The sequence below is a fragment of the Sinohyriopsis cumingii genome, chromosome 5 (genome assembly GCF_028554795.1).
Source record: "Sinohyriopsis cumingii isolate HCF-2022 chromosome 5, ASM2855479v2, whole genome shotgun sequence".
Taxonomy (NCBI): Eukaryota; Metazoa; Mollusca; class Bivalvia; order Unionida; family Unionidae; genus Sinohyriopsis; species Sinohyriopsis cumingii.
Genome location: NC_142965.1, coordinates 55,048,697 through 55,073,348, shown reverse-complemented (window position 1 = coordinate 55,073,348; position 24,652 = coordinate 55,048,697). Strand labels below are relative to the sequence as shown.

General features: G+C 34.9%; 1 protein-coding gene across 3 annotated transcripts in view; it reads left to right on the top strand.

The window, feature by feature from the left end:
- The window catches only part of LOC149799209 (ubiquitin carboxyl-terminal hydrolase 9X-like), a 197,299-nt gene that overhangs the window by 161,221 nt on the left and 11,426 nt on the right, over positions 1–24,652 (top strand). For 2 of the 3 annotated variants that reach the window (XM_089958476.1, XM_089958475.1), the window contains exons 51-59: positions 3,072–3,242; positions 5,126–5,281; positions 7,340–7,399; positions 9,368–9,476; positions 13,597–13,705; positions 14,606–14,699; positions 18,736–18,812; positions 20,158–20,227; positions 21,722–22,006. In XM_089958476.1, coding sequence (XP_089814602.1) covers positions 3,072–3,242; positions 5,126–5,281; positions 7,340–7,399; positions 9,368–9,476; positions 13,597–13,705; positions 14,606–14,699; positions 18,736–18,812; positions 20,158–20,227; positions 21,722–22,006 — 1,131 coding nt within the window. Of the gene's footprint in view, positions 1–3,071; positions 3,243–5,125; positions 5,282–7,339; positions 7,400–9,367; positions 9,477–13,596; positions 13,706–14,605; positions 14,700–18,735; positions 18,813–20,157; positions 20,228–21,721; positions 22,011–24,652 lie in introns of all 3 variants that reach the window. The other variant, XM_089958477.1, reaches the window with a different exon arrangement.

Below are 24,652 nucleotides of genomic sequence, written 5' to 3'. Positions count from 1 at the left end.
TTTTCTAAACACAAGTGATATCTGATCACAAGCTGCCTTGTGAAGGCAGAGAATTTTACTCAGACCTGTGGATTTCTGCAGATTGTCTCCAAGGTCATTATTTAGATCAGCAAATTTTTTAGAAACAACTTCATAGAGAAGTGGAGGGGAAGACTGATCTGATTCGTCGACAGTGATAAAGTTTGTCAATGAATTAGCTAAAATATCCTGGTTGTGTGATTAACCTTCTAACATGTATGACAGTAAAACTTAAGCCAGCCAAACAATGCTTTTAAAACTCTTGTTCTGTTTAAAAACAAAATGGTGGGTGAAAAAAACACTAGCAAAATCGTAGGAGGAAAATGGGCATTTCATCATAAATTGAGGAAATAAGAGTGAAGTATATTGAAAAGGATGTGAGTTTTAACTGGTAAAAATGAATCTATAACAGTTAAATTCAGTGACTCTTGATCGCAACCTACCTGAAGCTGATGTGGACATTGTTAAGTTGTAGGCATTTGTAAGAAAGACTAACAATTACCCTGTGTTGAGCAAAGTTGTGTGCACAGCCTTACGTATCTTCTATAGGACACTGGTCGAGTCCACTAGCGCACAAGTTTAAACTTCTAGTTACAAACTGCTGTTTAAACATTTAAGTATATAGTAATACTTCTGCACTGATGCTGTTTGAGTGTAAAGTTATAATATGTGGTAGAGTTGACGAACTTCTTTGTTCACAGCTGCATAACATTGAGGGGAAGAAAAAGCACAAAGAAAATACATCCTCAATAGAAAACTTTTGAGCAGGAAAAAAATGAAAGAGCAATGAGAAACATGTTCTTGAGGAAACAGAAAAATCAAGATAGAGATTGATGAAAGAGAGATTGGTTGAATTAGTGAAGAGAAAACATGGCACATAGAAGTGAAGTTGTCTAATCAATGAACATTTAGTTTTCATTTAAAATGATTTTCAAAAGTAGATCCAGGTATGTATTTTTGATGCCTGGAATCATAATGTATATATGTGTTAAAGTGATGTGGGTGGGAGGCTACAGTAGAACATATGGATGTATCATGTAGTCATTAATAATGCTTTTATTCCAAATTCCTCTTCATTAAGTAGTATTGCTAATTTTTCGGGTTGTACTGACTTTAGGTTGGTTTAAGTGGACTTAAACATAACACAGCTAACTTGATAATTTTGCAAATAATGTCATAGCTAACATACATGTGCTTCAGACAGACAAAGAAGACTAATAAATTTATTTGTTGTATTACTGTTTGCTTTTTTTTCTTTTTTCTTAATATTTTGTTCACAGACCTCACATGAATAACAAATGAAATGAAGTGTCATTGCTTCATTCAAACACAAGTGTATTATCAAACCACAAATAACATATCCCTGCCAGTGGTGTGGAATGTTCAGATAAAATTAACATCCATTGCCATATTTGTTAGAACAAAATCCAGAGGACCATCATCTTGTTACTTTAGTTTTAGCTACCTATATCTAACCCCAGTAGTGGAACTATCCATCTGGATAGTCATTTTTGTTGCATATGTATTGGGATCTTTTATCACAGAAAATTTAACATGAATGCAATTTTATTAAACGTTATTTCAAATCATAATTTGCTTAAATTGTAGGCTGCTTAATATTCTGTATCTACACTTAAGTGTTTTTTTTAAGGCAATACAGTTATACCTCGTACAGATTGTGAGGTAAAAGCTATTAAGACAGATAATCTAGTTTGGGCACGCTGTTATTTTTAAGCTTTAAACTTAATTTGGGGAAGTATTTTCTTGGCAAAGGCATCACAGTTACACCTTACAGATCTTTGGGTGACAGCTTATGAACAAAAAGAATCTAGTTTGGGTACTCTGGTGTTTTTGGCATTCAGTGTGTGTCAGTTGAGATTCATGGGCTGGTTTGCCTTGTGAATTTCAAGCAGTTAACCAAATGTTCAAGTAGTCACCCACTGTTTCACTATTGGATTACCAGGAAAGGGTTGCACATTCTGAATCTTTCTTTCATTACGAATTAGACTTCTTTCATCAGCTAATAGTCTTTTCCTTCATAATGTTCTTTCTCATAATTTTTTTTACTTTTCAGATGCAAATTAATGAATTTTTGGTTTAAGGCAAATGGAACATTTATGCCCATTATTTTCTGAAGAAATGGAATCCCAGAAAATCTTTAATACAACCTCAAAAACACATTACACTTTCAAGTTGTCACTAACTGTAAGGCAGAGATAGCAGTACAACCAAACAAACTTCAAAACTTCCAGTCATCAGATTTGTTGTTTATATTGAAACAAATCATCTGAAATTTTATATTGCATTTGTGATTTGGTGAATGTATGTGCTAATGTTGGCATAATCAGCAGAAAACTTTCCCAATTGTTTGTCTGATTCTGGTGAAACACATCCCGGTATGTTTTTTCAGTGCAACATTAAACCTTGTAAATATTCAGTTGTAGGACAGTAAGCATGTATTACAAATCATTTTTCTACAGATTAGACAGTAGTTTACAAACAATTTTGAGCCAAATGAAAGAGATTTGAAAAATGGAAAGCTGAATATATTGATGTGGAAGAAGAACAGAAGCTTTGTGTCTACTTTTTAAAGCCTATTTGCGTAACGACAATATTTATTACCAGTCTGTTTTCTCAGGCAGAGTTTTTTTTGAAACATAACTGGGTGAGAAAGCAGGAACTTAATTTCTGCTCAAAATTACACCTTCAGTTTGTTTTTTAATATTTGTGGTTTTTATGCCTCACAGTGACCATTGTATATTTGGGTCAGTTTTCAGGCACATTGGTGGGGAATTTGTGTTCAGGAACACATTCCTAATTACAGTTTTTTAAAGGAGTGCTACTTTGAATGTAAGGATAATTTCAAAATTTATCTGCAGGATGAATTTGGTCACTTAATTTTATTTAGATAGAATGATTTACCCATTAAATTTGTAATAATAACTTGGTCATTATTGCAGCAGATTAAGAATGAACACAACGGTTACTTATTTTTATCTACTGACAATTCTCACATTTTCTGCCTTGAAACTAGATACATTTTCTCTCTACAGAGAAGTCAGCTGTTGAGGTTGAATGTTCCAGCCCAGTTTATGAGTGTTGCGCTTGATGAGGGTCCTGGTCCACCAATCAAATACCAGTATGCAGAACTAACAAGACTATACTCTGTGGTCTCCTTGCTCATTCGATGCTGTGATGTGTCCACTAGATGTCATTCATCTACTGTAAGCTCTGCTCTCTCACTGACGTGTTTTTTCCATTTATTAGAGATTATTTTTACCACAGTCATGCATGAACATTAACCTAGTGTCTCCTAACCATAAGATATTTGAGATTTGCCCAATCTTAGCATGAAAGGTCTCAAAGATTGATAAACATCATGTCACTTTTTGATAGTTTCTTTTTCTTTTTCATCATGTTTTTGCATAAGAGTCAGTAAAATTGTGGCACAAGAATAGGAAGTATCAGTAGTGTAAACTCTCTTGCTAATTTACATGTTTACATGGAATTTAGAAATTTGTTAGTTATGACCTTGCAAAATTCTGCAAAGAAATATTGAGAGTTAGGAGCATCATAACAGAACTGCAGGTGTCTCACTTAACAGCATTTTTTAAACAGAATATCAACACTTAACTCTGTTTATCTACTAATTCATCAGATTACAATATCCTTGTTTGGTTATCACAGAATTCTTGCACACACACACATACACACATATATATATATATAATTTTGGGAACAGATGTCAAAATGTTGCAGTCATGATTGGTAATCTATTTATACAATGAATTAAGATTTTATCATCAAGCCTGTATTTAGGAGATAACAAGTATAAATATTTCTTCCAGTGACATTGGCATCTGCATCAGCAGTATTAATTACGGGTCCAAGTAATACAAAATCACATGAAGGTTTATTGATTGCTGTGCATTTTCTGGCAATAGTTCTGTATCTCTCCCACATCATGGGGCATTACATGAAAAAGTATGCAAAATAGACCCTGCCATAATTATCCATTAACAAAATGTCCACATGGTTACTTTAAATGTCATCAGTTGCATTGGTTGAAGATGGCAGACTCCACATCAAATGCATGAAGAACAGAGTATGTTGGTGCCTGTGTTACTATTTTATAGATGGCCTTTTATATTTTGGGTTTACTTCTTCATTTTCCTTCTCAGGACTGTTACTAAAAATGCTAAAATTTTGTTAGAATTTTTCATTGTCATTATATAATAAGGGGCAAGTTGCAAGCACATCATTTCATGACCAATCTCATCCAGAGTTCAGTGTGCTATAATACATTTAGGTGACATCTGGTATATGGATGATGTCACAACATTATGATTGCATCATTTTGAGATATGCATTAAGCTTTGATTTTACAAAAGTGGACTATTTCGACACGTGTAATTCGAAATTATGAATTAGCGGTAAACGATTGTACTTCCCAAAAGTCAGTGTCAATGTCCACACAGGCTAAAGCGTATACATGTGTACAGCATCAGTGAATATCAATTATTATGTCCTCCTAGGTCCTAGGCAAATGTTCAGAGCGGGTTTCATAAACACTACTCACTGGGGACGGGGTGTAGGTGACTAACTTTCTACATACACAGACATTAATTGTACATTCTTAGTTAAGTTTTCATCTTGAGCTTGGTTTTTTTTGCACATTGTACTACATGCTCATCACAAAAATAGGCCATTGTTATCTATATTATCTCTTGGACCATTGCTTATATTTATTCAATTTTAATCAAACTTGGTAAAGAGGCATACATCATCAAGATCTTGGTTGCATATGGTAATGAGTGAAATGTATGCATTTTATTAGACCTTCCTCTTGATTGGCTGATCTTGTTGGCATCCTAGCAAAAATATTGATTTTTTATCAAATTTCATAAATTGTCTTATATTATGAAGATGTTGGATGAATTTGAGCATGACCAAGATTTACATGTATTAATGAGGCAATCTTGTATACAGTTGCCTGAGCAAGAATGTGTGCATATTTACTATACCATTATCTGTTTCAGTCACAGTGTTATTCCAGTTGATTTTGTTGAAGATTTTATTCAGTTCATTTCTTGCTTTGGCATTTCAGAATGGGGAACCATTGCCTAACCCTCATGGAGATGTTCAGCCACCACTTATGCAAATTCAGACACAAGTGGCTGAAATGTTGTTCTCCCGGACAAGTTATGTCAAGAAGCTTATTGAAGACTGTAACAATAATGAAGATACAACTAAGCTACTCCGGGTATAGTGAAGTTCATTGACTTGTTGATTAAACATAGGATGGTATAAGAGTATTTATTTGGTATGAAATTTATTAAACAAGTTGAATAATTGTATTATTCAATAAGTGTCATAAATATATTATGTTAAAAGGACACTAGTTAAAAAGAGATGATGCCAGGGCATGCAGTCGCACAAATCACACAAAAATTTTACAAATTTGTGCACTTGGAGAAATCTTGATAATTAGTTCAAAATCACATATAAATATTATTTAACTATTACAGTAAACTGAATAAATAAGAATCTATACAAATTCTGAAGTAAAAATATTTATTTGATCAAAATTCCAAAGTATAGAGATAGCTAAACACAATAGGATACTTGGAAATCTCACCAATTGTTCATAACAGAAAAACGTATGCACTTACATGGATTTTGCAGTTGAGGTCCTTTCTTCTCATTTGTGCGTGTGAGAACATGGCATTGTAGAAAATTACTGATTCCTTCTGGCTTCAAGTCATTGGTGGAGTAAATATGCGAAGTGAATGGTGGAATAATAAAGTGAAGGGTGATGTGAAGTTTCTCAAATTACAGAGGAGGATAGTTTGAAAATGATGTTAGATGCTGGGTTAAATGAACTGACAAAAAAAGAAGCCAAATGTAAAGTTTCAGAAATCTTGGTCACTACAGTAAAGATGGTTTCAATACAACACCCAAGATGGGAAGTATCTTGTGTAATATTTACAAAAACTGTGGAAGAATAACCCGTATGCATCAGAAATTGACCCATTTAATTTTGGCTTCTGCAGCATTACTTTACCAAGGATTGTTGGAATTCAATCCAGTTTGGCAGGCACCTGTATAGTGATGAGAATTTGAATGAGTTTAATTTCCATCATTCCTCGTTTTTTTGTAGAAAAGCTATTGTTGCCAAATACCAATACCTGTTTCTCTGTTCAGTGTCCTGCTAAGCAAATTGTAGTATCAGGGCCTTTTGTAATGAACACATTGAAAACAGTCGTATTGGGGTTCTTTTTTGGTTTTGGTTTTTGCCAATATTATAAATTATACAGAGAAATCTATGGATGTTTCTCCCATTTTCAAAACTTGGCATAGGGTCCATGGCATTGGGAATATTTTGTGTACAATGGTTAAATTGAAAAAATAAAAAAATTGGCACAGTAAATTCACAAAATTTAGCAAGAAAAGATTCTCAAACATTGAAACTATTCCTTGAATAAACAGAGGTTACTTTGACCCTTTATATCCATTTTGAATCTCCGACTCCCTAAAGTAATTTTCTTGGCAGATTGCATCTGATTTGTGGCATGAAAACATGCCCTGAAAAATCTCTGTATATTATGTAACAAATTGGCTACTGGAAAAAAACTAAATAACATTTGATAGTGAGTTAAAAATAAATTTATAAAAATTGCAATTAATAGTTACCCAGTTCAGAGAAATGTAAAATATAGTTGCATACTGAGGACTGTTCCATTTGAATTTATAGTAAACAGTTGAATTACCACCTTTGTGTTTACCCATTTATCATTACAGCATTTCAAAACACAAACAGAAACATTTTTTTAAAAGAATTTTACATGAGCACATTTTCTTACTGACTAATTCCCTCCACCCACACTTGGTATTCTACCTATTCTGGTGGCTTTAACTGGAGTAGTACTTAACTGTAAAGCAAGGTCTGTATTGTTTTATGTTACAGTAAATTAAATAGTCTAGTTATTTGAATGTATTAAAATTTGTCTGTAGAGTTCAATCTGTATTTAACAGGAACCATGTAAATTTGTATGTCTGGTGTGTATAGGGTTTTACAGCACATTGGCACAATCATGGCTTTGAAGTGCCAAGTTTAGGTATCCATAAAAACATCCAGAACAATATTATGAAGTAAAACTTTGGACATCAACTGAACTCCTTTAAAATGTTCAATATGCATGACACATCTGGCCTATCCTACATCACTGAGCCTGTAATACAGTTTTGTAAATTTTTTCTTGTGTATCCATGTTCTAAAGCATGTTGAAACATTATATGTAATATTGCTGTCTATTTTCAGTTTTGTTGTTGGGAGAACCCACATTTTTCATCAACTGTGCTAAGTGAACTCCTCTGGCAGGTGAGTGTAGCTGTAATTCCAATTAAAGCTCAATTTATTTACATTGATTGGTCAAGATTGATTATCTGCACATGGTTAAACTCTTACATCATGTACACTGACAAGTTAGCATAAAAAACTTAGCTTATATTATGTCCTGCCAGATCTATGGAAGGGTCATGTAGTGTACCCATGTCCATTAATCCTGTCTTATCACAGCATATCTGTCACAAAATTTTGTTTCCACTGTGTAGTGTTTGAAGGACTTAATGGAATCCAACAGAATTTGTTATGCATGTATGTATTAGTGCCTTACAGCACTTCAGCATAAAAGTGGTTTTGTTGTGCCAACAAAAGGTTATGTTCTAAAAATGTTCATCCTAGGATGAAGAACTTCACATTTTGTACAAGTGATTCTATCCATCATCACAAACTACTGACCAAATATTACAGCATCAAATATGACCACAGCTGCTAAAAATAGAAAAAAAAATTAAACAACTCGGAAACTGTGAAACAGACATTTAACACATTTGACGGAAAGTGTCTGACATAATACCATTCAGTTCTGTAGAAAAAGATGCTGATCTGAAATTCAGAGTGGACATTGTTACTAAAATAAAAACCTTTAAGTAATTTCTAAAAAGTGTGAACCAAAATTAACTGAATTTAACAGGTCCTGGCATGCATCCTTTTAGATTTTCACAAATGATGCTGTTTCTTTATAGTGACCATTACTAAAGAATTCACACACTAAATGTCAGAGAGCATTATGCAAACCCTGGTTTGTTAGTGAACTGTCCTTGCATTAGGTTGTTGGATAGATAGCGGCCAAGTCAGTGATCTCAGGCCCTCTTGAGCCTCATGTATTAATAGTTAAAACTCGGGATCATTGTAGAGTAGGTAATGGTCCAGATCTGCCAACCCTTACAAATTGGACACCCAGTCTTCCCGAAGTTACAGACTTGTGGAATAATAGCAAAACTTGCAAAAGTACGATCATTGCCAGCAAATCTGGATACTGACTTGTCCATGTTTGATCTGGATCTGGGTTTCATATTAGATTCAGTGGAATTGGTCAGGAAACAGTCTGACTTTACTAGGAGTACCTCAGATACTTTATACTGCCCAATATATTTCATGTGAAGTGTCTGCCTGATGAAGCTGTTTCTGACGGCATTTTCAAGAAATGGCATCTAACAATTAAAAACACATAAAACAAAAGGGACAACAAGTCTTGTGAAACGTTTAAAGAACCTGCAGAGAAGTGTAAAAGATTATTAAGATTTATGGAAACAAAGCAGGGGAGGCAACAAATTCATTTATAGGTCATAATTTTTTGTGTTGAATTGAGTATGTCTCATGGTGGGAGACATGATTGCAGTTGGCTTTTTAAATACAAACAACAAAGATTGCATCAGTTTGTGAGATCTTCCAGGATGCCTTAAGGTTTTCCTTTGCTGCATCAGTCTCAGACCACACTTCTTAACTTCTTAAATGCATGTTTCCAAGGGTAGTACATGATATTTGTACATGTTACAAACAATAGTCTACGTTGCAGAAAGATTGTAACTGCCATACTGAGAAGGTCTTGTGATACTTGGCAGGTCTCCTATTAATACATAACCTTGTCATGACTTTAGCCTACTCATTTATCATCCAATTTCAACAAAATTTCATGTGAAGTTTGATGACCTTATTCTGTACATCTTAAGAGTTATGGCCATTAGCATTACAAAGTCACAAGCATGTGAACAATATACTTTCCACAGTTGTCAGCTTTTAATCAAGTGAAGCTTATATCAGCAGGAGTGTGGAGAAGTTCTTTGGTAGATGACCAATCAAGACGTCTGTCTATTTTGTGCACACTTGTGTCATTTGTATCCAATCCACACTTTGGCATTGTTAGTGACAACCTATTATTCCGTATGGCATTCACTATCAAGCCTGGCTGCTCAAGGAATGAAACAATGCTTTTACATTTTTCAGGTTGCATACTCTTATACATATGAGTTACGGCCATACTTGGACCTGTTACTTCAAATGCTGATGCTTGAAGACTCTTGGCAGAATCATAGGATACACAATGCACTGAAAGGTGAGTGGTCCCTGCAATTTGGAACAAATCTTTATCTCACAGATCATATTCAGCCTGTAATTCCTATAAGAAATATATAATCCTATAAAATCCTGTATTTTTGAAAATTGCTTCATCATTCCTATATTCTAGATGCTTTAAACCGTTACATATGGCTTTACCAACATTCTTTTCTTTTTACCTTGACTGCCTCATCAGCCAAGTAAGCCTTGTTTGTAATGGGATCATGGTAGACAGCTGAAAGGAAGGACGGGTATGTCATCCTGTGTAGGTTTTGTTGTGGATGTTTTTTTCTTCACATTGGACAATATTCAATTGGTGTCCAATAATTATCTTTTAGTTTTAGTCATAATTTTTGTCCAGTATTTCAAACTTTAAAAAATTACAATTTTACCTAAATTTTGTGCAACCAGTGTTTGATCCATGCTTTTGAAAAGTTGGCAGTTATATAGCATGGTCATGTGGCTTGCATATTTGACCAGGTGATTGTGCGTTGGAGGCTTAGCATTGTCATCTGTTATGAGCGGTTAATCATTAGAAAAAAGAAACAATCAAAAAATTATTAAGCTTTTAGAAGCCTCCAAGATATCCCTTTGACACGAGATGAAATGTTTGTTATATACAGTAATATTGGAAATTTGTGACAAGTATATAGTAACTAAAAAGTATTAGTTTCAGGTTTCTTCTTAAAATATATTCTCAAATAATTATACATTAGGAGTAAGCCAGTAAATTGCATGCATTTAATGCAGGAGGTCATTGGTCTGAACCTCGGTTGAGTCATACCAAAGACATAAAATGGTACTTGCAGCTGCCTCACTTGGTGCTTATCATTAAGAGGTTAGTGTTAAAACTGGTAGGCCTGGTTTCAGGATAATGTGATTGGGTGGGACATGATCCATCCCTCCCCAATCATAATTCATGAGGAGTGCAGCCACTAAATTGCAAATCAATCCCTTCCCAGTCATAATACATATGGAGTACAGCTCTCTCCAGTCATAATAAATAAGGAGTACAGCAACTAAGTTGCAAATCCAGCTTTCCAGTCAGGGCTGTTCCATTAAAACATACATGGGACCCAGGGAAGGCACTTTTAAAGCAGGGTACTTGCCCATAGGTGCAATTTAGAATCTTATCATTTTAATATGAAATCTGAAATCAAAGTAGCCTGGTATATACAGAGTTCCCACGCTACCAGGAAATCAGGAAAAAGTTGGGAGAAATGATCATTTTTTCCTGACCGTGAAAAGTCCTTGAAAATTAATTTCATCATGGAAAAACCCAGGAAATGACCTGAAAATTTATCTTTAGAAAAGTGTGGGAACCGTGTATATATATTTTTTTAAACTGCCTTCCCTGGGTACCATGTCTGTTTAAATGGAACAGTCCCATACATAAAGCCTTCCCCAGTTTTAATAGGTAAGGAGTACAGCCACTAAATTGAAAATCCAATTCTCCTTATCTAAATTTTGATTCACCACAAAAGTGGTCTGCTTGCCTAGGCAGAATCAGACAAGAGTGGTATTACCTTGGAGAGAGTTGTTGTCATAGGATTTAATGCCATATTTCAGCACAAGATATGCTATACATGGCAGCCAGTATAAATGATGGAAGAAGAACCTGGGAACACCCCAGAAAAAACCACTGACCCACCAGAAGCTACTGGCAAGCTTTCTCACATACCCGCACTGGCCGAGCCCAACACTCGAACACATGCAGACAGAGGTGAGATGGTAATGACCCGTAACAGTGAGCGCTTTAGACCATTCACCTACTCAGGGCCTCTTCCCTTGGAGAGATTGATTAATGCCCAATCCCATCAAGCAACAGTGACCAAATACACAATGTTTTAACTGCATAAATGATAGCCTCCTTGACTTAAACATTTTCCTCCTGTGATGAGGAGAGTCTACCATTCCTCCAATCACTCATTGAAACATGCATACACAAAGTTATCATTGAAAACTTCAGATTTTTTTCCCCACTTTTTCACACAATGCATATAGTATAATTTATGGAAATACTGCAAGTGATCATGCAACTGTGAACTGGTTTAAGCAGGGCAAGACAATTTTAGTTGCTAATTTCAGTCAGCATGAAACAAGGAACATCCTTGTGATTTTTGGTATGGTCTGTTGGTTTCAGTAATTGAAGTTTGTTGACATGGAATATACTATGTATGATCAAAAATAAGTCCAAAAGCATTAAAAACATTATTTTGATTATGATTGTATTTCTAAAGTACTCAGTTTTGTCATTACTTTGATTTTCTCAACAGGGTGGGTTCTGTTTTGCTGGTTAAAGTTGTCAAGATTGCTTGTAGTCCATACTGTGTGTAATCAAAAGAGATTAGGACAGGATTACAGAGTTAATTGATTATACTTGGATTACTATATTGATACTTTACTCTTTACTCAGTATTTTCAGCTGCCAAATATTATATATTTGTTTGTCTTAAAATATAGAGATTCAAACAGATTAGGGTTTATGTGATTAGAAATGCTATTATATGTGTTAAGTGGATTCAAGACCATAATACATTTTTGGGCATGATTTGTGAAGATTGTTTTTTCACTGATTTCACCTTTTACAGTAATTAACAATTGTTTAAGCTTTGAGACAGAATCAGATTGGTAAACTTAATAGTAAGTGACCTGATCATGCAACACCTCGGAACAAACAGGAGAATTTTAATTAATACCTGTGTAGCATTTGCTCATTTTATCTCTCTGGCTGCAATTTTGCATTCAAAATTTACTTTCCAGAAATAAACATCTAAATAAAAATCTCTCTTTTTTTGTAAAAGGCTTGTATAATCTCAGCACAAAATGTGATTTCATTGTTATCAGTTGTTCATCACACCATTATTGGTCTATCACATAATCTCATCATTGACAAACACTGAAGTAAAGTGTAAAGATAAAAGTTGATTGTGGTGGACCAGACTCAATCACATTGGCCATATTTAAAATATTGTTATCACTGCCTCTGAATGGATGATTGTTTCAATATTGGGTATTTAACAAAAGACTTCTAATGATATTGGTTCTTAATGAAAATGGTACCACTCGGACAGCCAATATGCCTGCCAAAGTGACCATCTTGAAAATCTTTTGTCACTATTTCTCTTGAATACAGTGTCATATCAGTATGGGATTTTCAGTGAAATAATTCTTATGTTGGCTATAAATGAAAATGGTTATCACTACTTCTCCTAGACGGCTGGTCACATTGACATTGCACTTTTCAGCAAATGACTTTATGATGTTTCGTTGGTACTAAATGAACATGTCAATTTGAGGTTCATTATGGCCACTGTGGCAACCATCTTGAAAATTTTGTTATCATTACCCCTCCAAAATGAAAATAGAAATCAGTAGTATATATATAGTTTCAACATGAAAATTTCTTACGATGTCTTGTTAGTCCTAAATGAATAAATCCTAACCTTACATCCATGATGTCCATAACGACAGCTAATTTAAAAATCTTATCGTTGAAAAATATCAGAGGTTTCGATACTCTCTAGTTAAAAGGAAGAAATGGTCTTATCTTGATTTTCCTGCAAATTCTTTTCAGCCAGTAGATCACAAATCCCATTGATGCTGTTATTTCATATCATAGAAAAGAATATTCAGTTTCATTCCTTTTTTCTTCTTTTTGGTCTTATATTTCACATTAGATAGATGGTTGTGTGCACAAATAGGTAGATACACGGTTTCATAGTATGTCAGCACAATACTGGCTATATAGTGGTGATTAAAAGTTAAAACAAATTTTATAAAGATTACAGGTCCTCATGTAAAGATCAAAGATTGCAAAAAAGTCTTTAGTTAGAAGTCAAATGAAGATCACTTCAGTCAGAATTTATTTTCTACACAATAATGTTTACAGTGGCTAGTGGAAAAAGTTAAAGATACTCTGCATTTAGCTTGGAAGGGCTAGCTTTTTTAGGTAGTAGATGAACTTATAGCATATTATGATCAGTAAATATTGTCAAAAGAAAGCTTTAAAATTTGGGACTGCCTATGATTCCTGAAAGAGTTCATTAGCATCTGATGTGCTTAATATCATAGAGTTTACTATAAAGTTTAATTGTTGCATTCCCCTTACTGCACAGGAATTCCAGAAGACCGTGATGGCCTGTTTGACACCATCCAGAGATCCAAGAGTCACTATCAGAAGAGAGCCTATCAATGCATCAAGATGCTGGTGGCACTCTTCACTCAGTAAGTCTTCACCTTTGTGCACAAGTTCACTAATATCATTACTGCAGATAATTCTTTTATACAATTTCTTGTGCAAATATTGTTGCTGGTCTTTCTTAGTATATTTAGTCAGACATGCAACCCCTATTTTTAGCCTCACCTCAACATTAGTAAAGACAATGTTTCTTTGTGCATCAGTCTCAACATCCATGAAAGGTGTAGTCAACCAGAAATAACGTTTGGAGGACTTCTCTGCTTACTGTTCATTGTATGGAATGAAGTGTGTGCAGTACAAATGAATCCATCATTCTTTGGTATATGTCGAAGTTGAAAAGAGAATCATGTTACAGATTTGTATCACAGATTTGTAGATGCTGTACAAAAGGTGATAATAGAACAAGATCCAGATTTTGATCATCCGTACATGCTAATTCAGATGGCATAGGAAAAACATACTTACTATTGCTGCACAAGCAGCATATGATTTTTATGGTTACAGATGAGTATGTTGTCACATTGCACAATAATGTGGCCTTGTGCTACCATAGTACATATCTATACCTGTTTATACCACTGTAAAATGTAGATTATTTCATAATGAAATAGATTTTCCTGATATAAAATGTTCAGATTTTAATCAAGTTAATAAGTTTTTTTTTATACAGGTTTTGTGTATTTTGTATTTTGTGTAATGTTTTGCCCAGTAAAATGTGTGTGGCTGTTTATCTAAATGTAATGACTAGTCAAGTACAACTACCCTGAACCCACTTTTTTTGTTGCTATCTGATCTGGTGGCAATGTTTACTTATTTATTCTGGTGGCAGGTTCAGGAAAACTTAAAGCTTAAAGCACTTTTTTCCTAAATTATTACTTTATTCCTTCATGTCAGTGTTCAGCAAGCAGTTGTGTTTTCTGTTACAGCTGTACTCCAGCTACTAGCATGTTACATACTAATGGAGATCTGAAGAGGAAGTGGACACATGCTGTAGAGTGGCTCCATGATGAACTGGACAGGGTAGGCTTCTTCATCTGCAAGATTATCTTCTTTGCCCTCTTCTAATTTTACCCCTTTGCTGACTTTTGTTATGCAAGAAAGCTTGCAAGTAGGTTCCCTTTGGTCTGTGGTTTTTCGTAGGGTTCTTCCTCAACAGATATACTGCCAGCTATTTATAACCACTTGGTTGCTGCAAAATGGCATGAAACCGCACAAAAGCATCAAGGATGCACAATTGCGACACCTACCCACCCCAACCCACTTCCAAATTTAAGATTTCCTGCTAAATATTCAATACCATACAGGCAAACTTGCGCAGAAAGTAAGAATTGTGTGCGGGTTAATTTTGTGAAAGATGCTAATATTTAATTTTTTCATGTAAACAAATCCTGGTTGTCATGCAGTGGATTTGTTATTATTATGTTGTTTTTGAATCGTGTCATATTTTCTGTTTGTCACGTGCTCAGTTCTTATTTGCTACTAGCAAAAGTCAGGAGAGAAGGTTTGATGTTGAGATTAGCTTGGCAGGACCATATGTTAAATGACAAAAACCAGGTAAAACTAAGACCCTTTGTCATTATTTTAGCTGCAGTGCTTCTAGTAAGTCAGTTTCTGTCAATATGTACAGTGACAGTGAACAAACAAATCTTCAGTTTAATTACATCAGACATTGCCAGTGATGATGTGTGTAAAGATGGCAGCACTGAAACTGAGATTCCATCCAATGTCGAGGAAAGAAGGTACTCCTTCAATTCCAGAACTGCCAACTCTTAAGTTTTGCTGTAAGTCTTACGAAAATTACCCTTAAAATACAAACTCTTGGCATACTAGTAAAAACTATGGAAAAATTTATTGTTGCTGAAAAATCTGAATAATTGGTTCATCCATGTTTTTTTTAGATTCAGGTTTCATCTTAGAATTAGTGAAATTAGTCAGGGAACCAGACTGACTTTACAGCAGCACCCCAGATGCTTTAAAGTGCACATATTTGTTCATGTGAAGCATCTGCATGATCAAACTTGATTATAGAATTTTTAAAAATGGCATCCAGAAAGTGATGCATGTTTACAACGAAAGGGAAAATAAGCTTCTAGAAAAGTGTTAATAATCAACACAGAAGAATGAAAAGGAGTATTCAGATTATTTTGTCTCGTGGCGGGAGATATGATTGCCATTGTCATGTGAAATCGAAAAGAATTTCCAAGAATTTTGTCAAGTTGAGAGATAGCGTTAAGCCATTGAGCAGCATAGGGTTTGGAACTAGAGTTTGTGCTACTGTACTAGTGGTAAATAAAGTCTATGTGTGCTTTACAAACTTTTCAGTTGAACATATGGTCAATGCATCAAACGTTTAATTACATTTTCCAGCTTTACAGTAGTAGTTAATTATATTTTGTTACACCTTACTGAAAACTGGTATATCTTAAGGAAAAAATCAACTGCCTTACTGAGACGGACTCGTCAGAGTTGGCAGGTCTGCAATTCAGAAAGAAAAAAAAACTTGAAATGGCAAAAGAAATTACATGCTTTGTAGTTGGTGTGGAAAAACTGGTAATGACACAATTTATATATATCTATGTGTGTGTGTGTGTATATCTTTTGCTAGACATCACTATAAACTGCCATAAAGCAGACATTGTAGCAGTATGACTGAAAAGTTGTTAAAGCTACGTTAAAAATCAAAATCTCCATTCCTGCCAAAGAAACTTACAAGAGTTAACACCTGGCATTGCTTTACTGTATATTTAATTATTACTTGCCATCATTAAATTAAAAGAAGGAATGAAAAAAACATACCAACCAGCATATGTGCCCACCCCAATCTAATTCTAAATAAATGTTATTTAATAAACAGTGTTATATGTCTTATGAGTTGACAATAAGGAAATAAAGAGGGATATAAAATGTTGGAAATATAGTTGCCTCATATATGGTTGCTTGAGACTGCAGATTTGAACTGTTTAATTTGAATTCACACAAACTTTTGTCAGAGTTAGTTAAAACAAAGTAGGGTATCATTTATTTGCCAATCCTTTGCTTGCACTTTCACACATACAATGTAGAACATAATTCCTTTGAAGTATGTCAGAGGGACAGTCCTTTTCACAAGACAGTTGCAATGATGTGGATTAACTGTTAATTAGTCACACTGGCTTTCTTGTTTGTTTGCAGTTTAGCTACAGCTGACCAGAATATGAAAAGGGAACATATCCTGGGGGGAAAATAAAGTGCATCACAGTGAAAAATGGCACATCCTTTGAGAATTTTGCATGCATTGGACCCCTTATTATGTATTAATATTTAGTGAAAATGATGCTTACAAAATGTAGTGAAAAACCTCCAGATTTTACATCCCAATTTCCCTATATTTTTTATTCAATCTCCCTATTTGGCTTTTGAAAAGGTGACAGGTATGTAAATAGAAATAAATGCACAGTAAGCAGCTTCAGATAATAATAACAACAATGGAAGGTTTCCTGCTGATTTATTTCCCTTGTTCTAGATGTTATCTTTGCACTATTTTAAATGATTGTTGAATTGCTTGACTTCAATGTCTTACTTATTGCGATTTTGTAAATGTTTTTATTTATATATGTATTTATTTGAATCCGTATTTTTTCAACACTCATATTTAAGTGCCGAAGACAACATTATACAAGTCATGTAACCCCTTTAAGTCCATTGTTAGCAATGGCTGCCTTTACTTGTATATTTATAATCAGATAATAAATTTCTTGTTTTGTAAGCAAAGGAATAAGACTTGGACATCATGTGTTGCAAGTAAATTTTGTTAAAACATTGTAATACTGACTTTTGTACAGCATAAGCTACATCTTAATAACAAAATCTTGAAAAGAAATTGCAATTATTTCACTCTGGCAAATTTTGCAATATTTAATTGCAAACAGTGTTTTTTAATTTGCATTAAGTGTCTTAGTTTGAATTATATACTGAATTTTACTCATCCACACGCATTATAAAATAGTGTGGGTATCATGATTTCACCCCTGTTCATCCATCCGACTTTTCATAAGCCTCGCTTTCTTCTTGTGTATACCTCTTGGCTATATCTTCAGAACTGATGATCATGTCAGCATAGGTTTTTTCATGAAAATACTTGATATCATACCTGGTTGGTTCTAAATCCAAAACGATGTTAGTCTTGTATCAAATAGGGCTACTATGATGGCCATCATGTAATTTTTTCTTCAGTATAGTTTGCTCTCAGGCATACCAAGCAGTAACAAGATATTAGGACAAACATTATATATGTATGTATGTACATATATGTATGTTTTCTGCCGTGACAATACAGTATCCAATTTAATGATGATAGTAATAGATTTATTCCATATTTCCAGCTCTGCAGGTCAGTGACCAGTAAAACACTTATCTTAAAGTATTTATTATAATGTGTATTATATATCCTTAATGAGCATTTCTCCCATATGGTCACAGATAGCTAAATCCTTTCCCATGGACCACAATGTTATTGGGACATTGAGCCCAATTTAGATGGTTCTGAACATTTAAATGTTTTCTTGGTAAATTTGACTTGTATAATCAGCAATACATATTGCACTGCTTTTGTTTTTATTTTTGTTTGTTTTTCTTTTACTAAATTGTGGTGTACTGCCCACACTATTAGTCTGCAAAAGGATAATTCACCATCGTTCCCCCTCTTTAATTGTCAGATGTGATGCAGGTAATAAAAATGAACTTCAACCTGATGTCTTGTTGATTCTAAATGAAAAGGCACCAATCTGATATCCACAGTAGTAATTCTCTTGTTATTGCTGAAGATTAGCAGAGAAGGTTTGAACACTCCATAACTAAAAGGAAGAAATGGTCTTTGTTTCCTAGAAATTCTTTTCAGCAAATGGAGCACAAGTCCTTTCTAGGGACTCTTGTTCTCTTAAAAATATGCATCTGCCTACCTTTATTCTTTTTGTTTTACAAGGCATAATATTATATACAGTGTAGATACCACATGCATTTTCAGTACTACACACATTCATTTTATATTGTTTCTACATTGTAATTTCTGTCTTGACAGCGGCCATATCCAGGAAATGCTCAGTACACCTACAATAACTGGTCTCCTCCAGCTCAATCAAATGAGACATCAAATGGGTAAGTGGATTGGAAATAGTCAGAAGGACTTTATTGATTGTTATAAAATTCTTGATCTGAATGTCAGTTGAGGGTTTCTGTACATTAGGCAAATATTTTTGTGTTTCTAGTTGACCTACCAACCCTGTTTTTTGTTGTTGCTGACCCTAGCACTTTTTTTGCCCACAAGGGTAAAGAAAAAAGAGAGTGGAACACAAGCCAGATAAACAAAAATTGCAGTTAAAGTGAAATTTTTTAAAATTATTGTTAATCAAGCTTTATATGTGCATTTGCAGAAGGAGGATGTACAAGATGTTTAACAGACTTTGAGTTATAACATCTGGGTCACATGTTGGAAAAGGGGGGAGGATGTGTAAAAATAAAAACCGAGGAAATTTGCCATGGTGATCCATGGGAGTAGCTTCTAGTCATTTCACCTGATCTAAGTACAGGAGAGCATATGCTATGCCCCCATGTCTGGCAGCAGCATAGGCATTAGCAAAATGTACACATTTTATGTTCAGGTCAGTCTGTCAGACACTTGTATCTACAGTTATGAAACTTCATATGTGTATGCATAGAATACCACACCACCCATACCATAGAGTAGGTCATTGTGACCTTTTTTCATGTAGCAGTGGTCATGTACACATTTTATACTTTGGTCAGTTTCAGAGATTCAGTTGCTTGTATAGTCATGAAATTTAAAATCTGCACACATCCCAAAGAGTACTACATTACTATACCATATGTAGGTCACTGACCTACTTTTCATGTGCACTTTTCCATTTAGGTTAGTTTTTGGGACACCATTGCTTGCACAATCATGTAAATAGATATGTATATGTATTTTGAATACAAACTCATAGAAAGAAGCAGGTCACTGATCAACTTTCACACTTGAGTAATCATGTATATTTTAGATTCATTTTTCAAACACAGCTACTTGTACATTCGTTATGCTTGATATGTGCATGTGGAGGAGTACTGTATCAAACAAAATACAGCATAACATTTTAAACTTAAGTAATTATTGACACCATTGATTTTTCTGTGACATTTGTGGACCCTAGTACTTGTAGTCATTAAACTGTATATGGGCATCCATCCTAAGAAGAAGAACTTTAGCATATTAGACAAGAAGTAACTGTCTTGCATGCCAGATTGTTTACATCATCACTCGTATAAATCATCTTGAATACTGACTAAATACAAAATCCCTTTTCAAAATAAATCTGTACTGGCTAGATGAACTACCTTCTGACAGCCTCATTTATTTTCTTAGATTCTGAACAGATGCATAGGGCTGTATAATTGATAAATAGAATATATTATTAAGTTGCTGACTTCAAAACGTTTGTTACAGATATTTCTTGGAGAGGTCACAGAGTGCACGAATAACCTTGACAAAGGCAATAGCCCTATGTCCTGAAGAGGTGAGTATTTTGAAAAGACTTTTTGTTCATAGAAATAGAAATTGATTTCTGATCATACTTCACTTCTGCAATAACTTTGGGCAGTGTCTGTTATGCATTATTGAAGCTACAGTTCAGTTACGTAAACTGTTTGTAGATTTGAGTAAAGCAACAAATGTAATGGAAACCACCATCTAGAGATAAGAGAAAACCAAAATTCCTTGTACATATTGGCACAGGAAATTAAGCCTGAACTTAAAGACGAGTGATGCATCCTTGCAAGAATTGAAGTCCCGTGTAAGAACAAGGCCAGACTTAATGGGTACTTGTCCCAGGCTGGTTTTTGAACTTCGAATTTTAACATCAAGAAAACATTATTTTGGTAAATTTTCCATAAAAATCTTTCACTAATTTTTAAATATCTCCACCAGAAAGTGAGATTGTAGCTTTAATTTGAGCTCAAATTAATCATGAAATAAGTAATTATGGTAAATTCTTCATTTCTATGGTAAGGTTTTCCCAACTTAAAATGATATTTACTATCAAGTGCAGTTGAGTTGCTCCAGATTTTTTGTTTGTAAAAATTGGATAGTAAAACATTTTATTCCAAAGATAACTTTAGAGGTACTAAGCTGCTAAAAATTAAATGTAGAAAAGGCAGACAAACAAGCCATATAAAATACAGTAAAATACAGACAATTTAAAGGTAGAGGAAACTTTGTTTCTTTTCTTGTCACAATTTAGCCAAGCAGGATCATGTGATATAAAACCATATAGCCCTAGCAAGGTTATGACAGGTCTAATAAATAAGAATCTAAAAAGTGAAATTAAGAAGTAAAGAAATTATTTTATCAAAGTACCCCTGTTTGACTATGGCATTAATGGATTTAAAATATGTAAACTATATTGAAGAAACTAATTCTAGCATAGTAGTCAGCAAGTGCTAAATCAAGAAAGCTTATGTAAGTGAAAAATCTTATGAAGCAGAAGAAGCCCAATACCTATAAGCTGTGGAAAATTGTACCTAACTATAAAGAATCGTTTTTAATCTTGTTTCAGTGGGCTAAGTTAGCTATGTGTATATGCCTTCATTCAGCAGACTGAAAGGGGGGATTTGGTACAGGTGCCAAGATATCTGCTATTTCTGCCACAGCAGCTAATTTGAAAATCTTGTTATAGCTGAAGAATGCCATAACTGTTTCAACACTCCACACTTAAATGGTATAAATGGTCTTGTCTTGAATACCTGGAAATTCCTTTCAGTCAGTAGGTCATTAGACCCTTTGAGAGTCTCTTATTTTACCATCATTTACACCAGCTGGTTGGAATTTCATCAGGTGCAATTCTTACAAATTTCTTGACATACTCGGGAGGTTAAGTTAACAGAGTCTTTCTTGTTCTTTTATGCACAAAAGAAAGATTCATGCCAGTTAACAAGTTAGTGTACATCCACCAAAAAAGAGAAAAAAAGAACAAAACCAAGTAGAATTTTAAAGTTAATGTCTTAAAATATAGGAGCCAGAGGAAGGTGACCTGACAGATGACCCAGAAAATCCACCAGCTGATGACCAGTCTCCTGGCCCAACTCCCCAGGGTCAGTCTCCTTCCCCCAGCCCAGGTCAGCCAGCCCCTCAGAATGGTCAACAACCAGGACAAGTGCCACAGCAGTCACAGCAGCAAGCACATACATCATCCCAGCAGACCCCACCCCTATCTACATCCCCTGTACAACAGGGTCAGGGGAAGCAGATGGCAGATAAAGACCAACAGACACAACAGGTCCCAGTACAGAATAATCAAGTGAGTGAGTCACATTTGTAATGTAATATAACGAGTTAGGCAGGTGAATAGAATGAACAGGTTAGTGAGCTGGGTGTATGGTAAAGATCATTTAATTGTACAGAATAGCCAGCTTTTAGTTATTCAGGTGTACAGTATATTTTGCTTCCTCATTTTAGGACACCATGACAACTTGCAAACCTGCTTATAATGCAGAACCATTTATGGATACCATTTATTTCTTACAGAAAATACAATATTCATTTACTTGCCTAACATTCAAAAATCATGATCAAAACTGGTAACTGAATGCTTGATATATCACTTGCTTTTATTATTGAGAAGGGCAGTTAGTGTGGAAATTTGGAGTATGCATCATGAAATTTAAACATTTTAATAAGAAAGCATATTTTATGTAATATTTTCTCAGAAACAATATCTGATGAAATATGAATGAAAATGTTGGGATATACTTATTGGATGGTGTGTTGTTCATCAGTTAGTGCAAATTTGTTGACTCCCCGAGACTATTTGGAGGATTGCAATGACATTTTACACACATTCATCTCAAGGTCTTCTTGGTCCTCTCTGAGAATGGTGCTGCATGAACATCCAGCATCTTGGAAATATTGTTATCGTTGCTTCTTCAGAATGGGTGATCATATCAACATACTTATTTTACCAAAAGGCGTCTTTGGATATCAATCGGCCTAAATGAAAATGGTGTCAATTTGATGTCTGATATGGCTGCCACAGCAACCATCTTAAAAATCTTGTTATTGCTACTCTCCCTTAAGGGAAAGTCATATCAACATGAGGTTTTCACCAGAAAACTTGTGGTGCCTGGTTGGTCCCAAATGAAAATGTTGCTTCTTGGCTGTCCATTATGGCCACCACATTGATGTTTTCACTAAAATGTTTTGCATGGTGTCTAGTTGGTCCTGAATAACAACAGTGCCACTCCTGTTCATATATTATTGGAACAGCAGTCATCTTGAAAATATTGTTATTGCTGCTAATCCGGAATGGATCAGCAAATCAGCATGAAGGTTTTACTAAGATACATCTTACAATGGTCGTAAGTGAACACAGTGCTGATCTGAAATCCAATATGGCCACCATAGCAACGGACCTGCATATTTATTTTTACTGCCTTTTGTTTTGAATTAAACATTGTCAGCATGAGGTTTTCACAAGTAGACCTCATCCAGTGCAAGTCCTAAATGGTGCATCTTGAACCAGCTCCTCCTTAATGGATGATATTCACTGAAAGTGTCATTTGATATCTAGTTGGTCATAAATGAAAATGGTGCTGATCTGACATCTTTTATGGGCACCAGAGCAGCCATCTTAAAAATTGTTTCATATCTACTTATCAGTAACACCGCTCCGGTGGCCTAGTGGTTAGAGCGTCGGCCTCAGATGGGAGATGTTGTGGGTTCGATCCCCGGCCGAGTCATACCAAAGACTTACAAATATGGTACTAACAGCTTCCTTGCTAGGCGATCAGCATTAAAGTGGTTAGTGTTAGGACTGGTCAGCCTGGTGTCAGAATAATGTGACTGGGTGGGACATCATGCTACATGTCAGCGGCAAGATCCCCCAGTGCTAGACATCACTAAAAATTGCCACACTGCAGACATCGTAGCGATACGACTGAAAAATTGTTAAAGCTACATTAAAAATCCAAATCACACACACACTTCTCCATAACAGAAGGTGGTATCAACCTGGGTTTTCACCAGAAGAGTTTTTATGGGGTCTGCTTTGTCCTGAATGATAATAATGGGTATCTGACATGCACTGTGGCCACCATGGGAGCCATCTTGAAAATCTTGCTGTTGCAACTCCTAAATCTTACGGACATGGTTTTTCACTAGAAGACTTTATAAAGTGTCTAGTTGGTCCAAAATGAAAATGACGCTGATCTGTTGGCAACAATTACTACCATGGTAACCATCTTGAAAGTCTTGTTCCTGCTACATCTTCAGAACTGATGATCATGTCAGCATAGGTTTTTTCATGAAAATACTTGATATCATACCTGGTTGGTTCTAAATCCAAAACAGTGTTAGTCTTGTATCAAATAGGGCTATTATGATGGCCATCTTGAAAATCGTTACCATTACTCCCATCGAATGAATGGTCATATTGGCATAAAGTTTTCACTAATGTTTGGTTTATCCCAAATGAAAATCACTTGCTCATTGTTAAGAGGTTTGTGTTAGGACTAGTTGACCTGGTGTCAGGATAATTTGACTGGATAGGACATGATGCCACATGTCTGCAGCATAATGCCAATGTACTAGACATAACTATAATAAACAGCCACACTGCAAACATCTGATTGTAAAAGCAATGTTAGAAAATGTAAAAATACACACCACCCCAATGAAAATGTTGCTTAATTGGCATCGAGTATAGCCACAACCACAGCTGTCTTGAAAGTCTCGTTCTTACTACTCCTCAATAAGAAATTCATTTCAGCATTGGGTTTTCACCAGAAAACTAATTAATGACATCCAATATGGTCACCATGGTGGCCATCTTGAAAATCATATTGCTTCTCCAAAATTAATGATCATATAAGCATAGGGTTTTCACCAGAAGACTTTTATGATATTATGTTGGCCCAAAATGCAGGACAGTTTCAGTCTCACATCAAAT